Below are 8,599 nucleotides of genomic sequence, written 5' to 3' on the forward strand. Positions count from 1 at the left end.
GTTGCAAAGTATGCAAGTAGTTGCTTTGTAAATAAGAATGTAAATTTCCTTTTTTTGAATTCCAACAGTGGGACACGCTCAGCATCCACAGTGAGCACATTAATTTACCAGTCCTTTGAAAGCCCAATAATATTAACTTAAGCCCTTAAAAGGATTTATTGACCCAATATATACCATGTCCATTTGTGCTGAGTGAGGATTAGGGATAGATTAGGCATGCAGGGCCAGTTAGTATTAGGTTTAGGCTGACATAGTGTCTTTTGCATTTTATCAGGTGAGGCTGTGTGAGGGCTTATGCTTCGTTTCACTTTAGTACCAAACCAACAGCTGATGTGCAATGGAGAGGTGGTGTGACCTAACACAACTCCACAACTACATACCCAAATACAATAAACGTTTTACTTTGTGAAAACATTATTAAAACATTGGCTTAGTAAATAATTAATTGTGTTCATTCACATGGCAAATGATTTTATCTAAAGCAACTTACAAATTAGATAGAATACAGAGGTAGAATGGCAGAAGCCTTGCACAATAGTCCCATAGAGGCTCCTGGCAGGGAATTTACTTACAACCTTTTATCATTACACTTTTAGAAAAATGGGTTTTACTGGCAGTTTCACCCCTCATAACCTCCAGGTGCTGTAAGAATCACCTGGATACCTGCTTGTGTACTTGTGCATGCATGCCAAGACCTATAATGTTATGGAGTGACTGTAGCAGGTGGGGCATAGTTTAGTGTGAGAGTGTGAATTGGGTGATGTGCCAAAAGGGTGATGGCTGTTGAGGCACATCTGTATTTTACTTCTTTATGTTTCTTTCTTTCTCCCCACAGTGAGCAAAGTGTGTGTTAATGGTGCAGAGCAGCAGAAAGAGAGTGTGTTTTGTTCATTTTGCCATCTGTCCAACATGCTATTAGCAAGTCAGATAAATAAAAGTTAAAGTTCAAAGCTTATACTGGGTTTGCTGTGTTCTCCAGGCAGAGTGCTTTCTTCAATGGAACATAAAGTTTGTGATGGCCCTGTAAGTGTCAATATGGGAGATTATGAAGAAACCACATTTAGATTGAAGTACTTATGTATCAGATGCTGGCCACAAAACAAAGGAGCAAAGTGTTTTCAATACTTTTTAATATGACTCTACTGACTTGCTGACTCTCAATAGAGTCAGTAATGCTAGGGTCTAGGGGTGAGGTAGTCCTTATTATTGTATTTTGTGTCTTAGCTACATGACTGGTAAATTAGGAGGGACACAACGTATCAGGCAGTTTTCAGGCAGGATACTGGCATATATGGAAGAAAAAGGTGATCCTGCGAAAAAGAAAATAACCGCAGTCAAACTAGATGTAAATTGGAAATATTTACCTAGGAACAAACATAAGGGAGAAAGGCCTGACTCTTCCTTCAGTTGTAAAAACACACCAAATGCACAAATTCATGTGATCTCACAAACACCTTTTCTTTTTAATAAATATTTGCCCAGTTAAAAAAAAAATGAAATCAGAGAGCAAGTGGACAAAATATGAAATGGTCAAAAAATGTTTCTCTGAAGAAATTAAACAATGCGTTCAAGATCCTGATCCACTCACTTATCCACCTACTACAAATCTAATATTGGTGAGTGGACAGAGGCTGTCAGGGAAGACAAGAATTCGAAAAGTAAATTAAGTAGCAGTTTTATGCAGTAAGGGTTTGGGCAGAAATAAGAAAACAGACAGAGAGGTGGAGTCAGAGCCTTGCTGTGTGATGTCAGAGGTGTTACTTTGTGTTGTCCTGCTGAGCCTAATCCAGATGGATTAAGGAAAAGAAAGCAGGCACCTGTACAACTGGAGTAGAGGTAGAGAGACATTTGCTAGTGAAGCGTGGAGCAAAAACAAACAAACAACAACAGCAAAAAGAGCAACAACCAAAAAAAACAAAAACCTTAGTAGTACTGTATGACAATAAGGAACAAGAAGGACAGAAGGGTGAGTAAATCTGGAACCAGAGGATTAGAGGAATTTCAAAAGGATTTAAATTTACCTGTTGTAGCCTTAATAAAAAAGCACCCAATTTCCCATCTATCTTAATCATCTAATACCAAGCTGTAGTTATCTGATCAAAATGGCTACCAATGGAATAAGCAAATCTTTAAAGCTCCAATTTGGGCTCATCAACTATGATAACCGCTACCTCACAGCTGAGACTTTTGGCTTCAAGGTAAATGCATCTGGTACAAGTATGAAGAAAAAACAACTCTGGAGCCTGGAACAGGATGACCAGGATGGACAGGTGGTTTTCCTTCGCAGTCACCTTGGCCGTTACTTATCCACAGATAAAGATGGCAAAGTGAATTGTGCAACTGAGGTTCCAGAATCTGACTGTCGCTTTTTGATTGTAGCTCAGTCAGATGGCCGCTGGGCCTTGCAGTCAGAGCCTTATCTGCGATACTTTGGAGGCACAGAAGATTTTCTGACCTGTTTTAGCCAGACCATTGGAGAAACTGAGTTGTGGACCATCCACTTGGCCCTCCACCCACAGGTTAACATGTTGAGCATAGCGCGCAAACGCTATGCACACTTGTCTGATTCAAAGAGTGAGATTTCTTTTGACAGTGATATCCCATGGGGTGTGGATTCCCTGATTACCCTGGTCTTCAAGGAAGGAAAGTACAGTGTGAAAACATGTGACAACCGCTTTCTCAGTAGCAATGGAAAGCTAGTAGATGATTATGGTCCTGAAACAGCTTTTACATTGGATCTCAGGTCTGGTAAGCTGGCTTTCAAAGATAATGAGGGAAAGTACCTAGCCCCAGTGGGTCCTTCAGGCACCTTGAAGTCTGGGAGATGTACAAAGCCGGGTAAAGATGAGCTTTTTGATCTGGAGGAGAGTCATCCTCAAGTGGTTTTCCTGGCAGCCAACAAAAGATACCTATCTGTCCGTCAAGGTAACCACTATGCTTTTTTACTTTGAGCAGATATATATTGTATATTGATGGACCATGACTAAATAGCAAGTAAGGCAATGTAATGTGATGTAATGTAATGATTTGAGTAAAGTAAAAATTGTTCATTATTTTTAGCTGATTCTTTGTAACGTTTAGCACAATTTTCGTGCATTCATGCAAGTCAAACAATGTTATACACTGTGATGTTTTACAGTCCACAAATAAATATTTGCAGACTGGTTTGGAAAATACTAGGAGAGATCAATGAATTTGGGAAGTCCACATGTACCATCAAATATTTTATCATATTAGCTAGTGACAAGGCAGATCTTTGCTGTGTATTATTATTTACCTAGCAAATGAAATAGCTAAAATTGGAGTCTCAGGCTTAATTTATATAGGTAGCATGCCATTTTAAACAATGTTATTTTATAGTTGTTTTCAGACATGAGATTCTTTTGTTGCTTCAAATTTGTAAACTATAACCCACCAAACAGTATACCTTGAGGTCATGATTGCTAAGAGCACAGATAGACATTTGGAAGAATCTAGTTGCTTTTTTAGGCACATTTATCTCTATATCTGGTTCACAGAGGTCTGCAGTTTTATTCTGCACTCATACAAATTATAGGCCAGCAACACTCATATTACTTTAATAACAGTAATGGGATAATGGGCTAGAAGTGTAACCCTGTAGGGCAAAATAAGCTTCTGAATGGCATTTTGTAGGGTAACAGTGACCGAGAGTGGAAAGGAAAGAACTCAGTGTGAGGTTTGATGGGTAAACAGAGAGAAGAAACTAAGATGATTCTCACCAGATGTTCCTTTTCAATATGTGATCAAGGTCGTGCTTAACCTATGGAATTACTAGATGATCAAAATATGCTGTGAGAAACATTTTATTGTACAGGATACAGCAACCACAGTGCTGAAACTGCAATACACAGCAAATTAAGTCATCAGCTATCTAGTCTTAGACAAGACATTTATGGCCTTTGTAGGAAGCATTAATTAACTCTGGTATCCTCACTGTAAACCCACTGCAGATTTTAGTTGCATATGAGTTCAGTCCTGTTAACAAGAAGAGATTTTTTGCTATAACAAACCCTAATAGTGAGCTATATACAGTAGAAGGGTTAAAAAGGTTTGTTTGATCGAAGGGGTAGGCAGGTAGAAGAAACAGATCTAAGACTTAATTCAGGCATACTTTTATCATACTGTTTAGATGAAATACAGAGGAAGAGGCAGATTGATTGCTTTTAATCATCGTAATATGGCTGGGCATAGCTCCAGCAATAAGTAATATGAATAAAATTGCATTCATCTGCTATAAATCTAATTTTCATTAGTATTTAATTGGACAGTGTTCAGAAATTACATTTACAAAATGTCCAGCAAATGGAACACATGAGCACATCTTAAATAGTTAAACTAATGGTAGGTTGTTGAGAATCTCACTGGACTCAACCAGTGGAATGAGAACATACTGTAAAGTAAAGTACAGATGTATGTTGCATTGCAAGAGCACACACACACACACACACACACACACACACACACACACACACACACATATATATATATATATATATATATATATATATATATATATATATATATATATATATATATATATACAATTTAAAGAAATGGGGAGAAAGAAATCTTCTTTACATTGGTTTACAGCTCTTTACTTTAGGTCCCCATTGCTTTATGTTAGTTGGAGTAAGGCACATGAAGCTGCTTAGTTGGCCCTTCACATTTGCATTGCTCCATGCATAGATCTACTGCAGTAAGCAAATTAACAGGTGGGGAGGAGTTTGTAGGTGCAGGATTATTCTAGTAACAGGCTTAGAATAAGAGTTAGAAGGTAATTCTTAGACATGCCATGATGAAATATGTGTTTACATGCTGAGTTTTTTTTTTATCTAAATGCATTTAAATGCACAACCATGTAGAGAAGACAATAGAGTAGACAATTTTATGCTTGTTAAGGGTTTTGTGAGATATCTGCATTACCTCCTTTCACATTTACATGAACTCCTTGAGTAACATTAAGTGGCATCAGCATTTGGCACAATTATGTATCATAATACATAATTTATAATATTAGCTTTATTTAGTAAGTGATTAGTTATAAGTGAGTATTTTGGTTAACATTTCACCTCTATACACCATGCTAAAAGACACAGGACACTTAGCCTACTTATCACATTCTCTTAGAATAAACGAATATTCTCCCACATCTATGGTTGCTAATAATGAATAATAGCCAGCAGTATGCACAAATCTACAATGATATCACTGTCACGTTATGGAACGTAGTGGAGGTTGAGACGGAAGCAAGTGCAGGTTAATAGTTTAATCCAAGAAGTACAAGTTCAAAGGATCAATAAACAAATCAATAAACAAAGTAAGGCAGAGGTCAGGTGATCAGGCAAACAGTACAAACAAGGCAAGGCAAAAAGCTGAGGTCGTAAACATGAACAAGGTCAAAAATACAATAAACAAACACTGTATCATGGCTTGGTAATGACAGAGACAGAAGGCAACTGAGCATACAAGCCGAGAGCGAATGCATAGAAAGTCCTTTTAAACTGTGTTTGTGATTGTGCTGTGAATTGAATGCAGGTGTGCATGAGTAGAATGAAGGCGAGTGTTCTGGGAATTGCGGTCCATGGCGGCCATGTTTGTAGGCTGCAGTGCAGGATGGGAAATGTAGTCACTGTTTTACTGTGATATGACAATCATGCTAACTAGTCTGTGATGTGCACGATTTCCTTTGGCTTAGACTGATTAATAAAAAATCAATTGCTAATTCACAGAAAACCTAAAATAAAAAAAAAGCAACACTACAATATAGGGTGATTTCGAATGCTCTAATTGCCTCTTAGAAAAATGTTAAGGGTAATAAATTTTTTTAAGTAATTTCAATCACAATTACTGAATACCCTCACAAATACCCTCTGTTTACAGGTGTCAGCATCTCAGCCAATCAGGATGAGGAAACAGATCAGGAGACATTTCAGATGGAACTTGACCAAAAGACTAAGAAATGCATGTTCAGAACTAATTCGGGGAATTATTGGACACTCGTCATTCATGCAGGCATCCATACTACAGCCACAGAAATGTAAGGCAATGTCTGTATGCATTTTTACCATTTATGATATTTGGTTTACTCTTTTTATTTAATTATCCAGGTTTTAGTTTTAGAGTAAACAAGGACAATCAAAGGGGCATTGTCATTACACAAATAGAAGAAATTGCTATAGGACTTTATAGAAAAATTATGAAGCACACTTACTTACTTACAGTCAGGTCAATATGTATTTGGGCAGTGACACAATTTTCATAATTTTGCCTCTGTAGACCACCACAATGGATTTGAAATGAACTAATCAATAAGTGATTGAAGTGTAGACTTTCAGCTTTAATTCAAGGGGTTTAACAAAAATATTACATTAACCCTTTAGGAACTACAGCCACGAAACTGACTTTTAATCAGTTTCATATCAGGTGTGGTCTGTTCCCTCAATATTTCATAACAAATTAAGGAGCTAAAGGGTTGAATCCAAGCACTGAATTCGGTAGCTGTTCATGGGAACTCTTAATATGTCAGCCATATAATGGCAATATACTAGACTCCTATTAGATTTTTACTTGAATAAAATTATTTGAATTAATTTATTTGATTTTGTTTTTATTTCAATGGCTTTATTTGAATCTTTATATTAATATATAATTTATATGCTTAGAATAAATATATTGTGTATTCACTCACCAACAGTGAGCCCAACACAATGTTCGACATAGCATGGCTTGGTGGAAGAGTGGCTCTGAAAGCTATTAATGGAAAATATGTCTGCAACAGAAAAAATGGACAGCTTGCTGCAGTCAGCGATACAGTGGGTGAGTGTAATAAGATAATAGGTCAGCTACCTGACTTATTAACTCATTCAAATTGCTGCTATCAAACCTATAAAAAAGAACAAAGGATAAGCTTTCACTCTTCTTGTGTACCTTTAGGCAGTGATGAGCAGTTCTTGTTGAAGTTGATCAACCGTCCAATCCTAATCTTGCGTGGGGTGAATGGCTTTGTTTGCCACCATAAGAGCTCCAATACACTGGACGTCAACCGCTCTATTTATGACATCTTCTCATTGCTCTACAACGATGGTGCATATCACATACAATGTAAGTCCATACATCAAATTTAAAGTGGTGCATAGTCTCTTTGAGTATAGTAATAACTATCTTTCAGACATTCTACTATATGGATTTTAACAAAGTAGAAGTAGCTCTAGTTTAGTGTCTAGATTCCTCAGCTGTGCTGGTGAAACAAACAAACAAAAAAACCTACTAACTGTTTGGGTTCCTTCATAGGTGGAAGTGGAAAGTTCTGGTATGTCACTAGCAGTGACTTGGTGTGTGCAGATGGTGAAGAGCCAGAGAACTTCTTTCTAGAGTTTCTGGAGCATGGAAAAATGGCCATCAAGAGCAAAAATAACAAATATCTGCGTGCTGACCAAGGAGGCACTCTCAAGTGTGACGTCACTACTATGGACAGCTCCTGTCTCTGGGAGTACTGAGTCTTTTAATGAAGCTTCACTAATACACCAAGTTGTAGTAGCAACAGAGCCACACAGACTGATGAATAAGGAAAAGTCATTTGCTGTTAATGGCTGACATATTTTATTAATTTCTTTTATCTGTTAAATACTGTCAATGTCGAGGACTCAAGTCTGTCTGTAGTGCTGTCATTATCTTATATTATACATTGTTATTATTTAGCTTAACGAGCACCATAAGTAGTTCCCGATACTGATATTTCATTTTTGGTGTTTCCATTTCACATTAACCTGCCTTTGATATTTATATGTATATAAAATACTTAAAAGGTAATATAATGCTCTCAGAGTGTTGTTGCTGTGTCCTCTCAATAGGGCCTTAAAAAGTCCTAGAAATCCTTCTTATTTGACCCTTCACTGCTTAAATCATCTAAGGGTCCTTTTTTTGGGTGGCTGTGAGTGTTTGCTGAGCTAGTAGTCTACATGGTAACATGTTGGACATAGTATGAATTTAACTTTTTGCACCTGCTTCATTAAAATGCTCATTTCATTTGATTAAATTTGTACTGTTTCTTTCTTATGATGAAGGCCAAGTGAGGTTCATTTCAGTTGTGATTAAGATAATAATTGCCATACTTCACATTGAGTATGTCATTTGCCATTTAAAGCAAATAAATAATAGCTGCACAACCCAGTGTCACAGATTGTGATATATCACAGTTTTACAAACCTGTAAACAAACCTGTAAGAAATAATAAATATATAAACCTGTCCAATGGGTGTAGGATAGTGGTGGACCCAGAGAAGTGTCCAGGGTGGCACTGGACACCCCTGACATCTGATTGGCCACCCCGGGTGCCACCCCAACATTTTATTCGCTACTGGTAGTTGCTGATGCTGAGTGGCACATCATTTCACCTCTTGTCGAAAGAAGAGGTTTTTTATTTTCTCCGGCAGCGTGTGCAGTTTTCAAATTAAGGACGAGCCGAGGACGAGAGAATATGGTTGCAGGATACCATAGAATAAGAAAACATCATATTCAAAGTAAGTTTTTAAGGTTTAGCATCAGGTTTGTTTGCTGAATAACTTTTATGAGACACTGT

The 8,599-nt window shown here is 37.3% G+C and overlaps 1 protein-coding gene across 2 annotated transcripts; it reads left to right on the forward strand.

Moving 5' to 3' along the window:
• Positions 1-1,794: 1,794 nt before the first annotated feature.
• On the forward strand, positions 1,795-8,171 carry fscn2a (fascin actin-bundling protein 2a, retinal). Of its 2 annotated transcripts, XM_017484536.3 has the most exons (5): positions 1,795-2,925; positions 5,902-6,058; positions 6,716-6,837; positions 6,955-7,122; positions 7,312-8,169. In XM_017484536.3, exons 1-5 carry the CDS (start codon positions 2,103-2,105, stop codon positions 7,515-7,517), a joined length of 1,476 nt encoding a protein of 491 aa, XP_017340025.1. In that variant the 5' UTR covers positions 1,795-2,102; the 3' UTR covers positions 7,518-8,169. The 2 variants fall into 2 exon arrangements, with proteins under 2 accessions (XP_017340025.1, XP_053530150.1); XM_053674175.1 differs by having other exon boundaries at positions 6,716-7,122; positions 7,312-8,171.
• Positions 8,172-8,599: the final 428 nt, after the last annotated feature.

The sequence above is a fragment of the Ictalurus punctatus genome, chromosome 2, assembly GCF_001660625.3.
Source record: "Ictalurus punctatus breed USDA103 chromosome 2, Coco_2.0, whole genome shotgun sequence".
Lineage (NCBI taxonomy): Eukaryota > Metazoa > Chordata > Actinopteri > Siluriformes > Ictaluridae > Ictalurus > Ictalurus punctatus.

Coding starts and splice junctions, on each gene's coding strand:
- fscn2a (XM_053674175.1), top strand. CDS start 2,103: ATGGCTACCAATGGAATAAGCAAATCTTTAAAGCTCCAATTTGGGCTC. Junction 2,926..5,901: donor ATACCTATCTGTCCGTCAAG/GTAACCACTATG, acceptor CTCTGTTTACAG/GTGTCAGCATCTCAGCCAAT. Junction 6,059..6,715: donor CATACTACAGCCACAGAAAT/GTAAGGCAATGT, acceptor ACTCACCAACAG/TGAGCCCAACACAATGTTCG.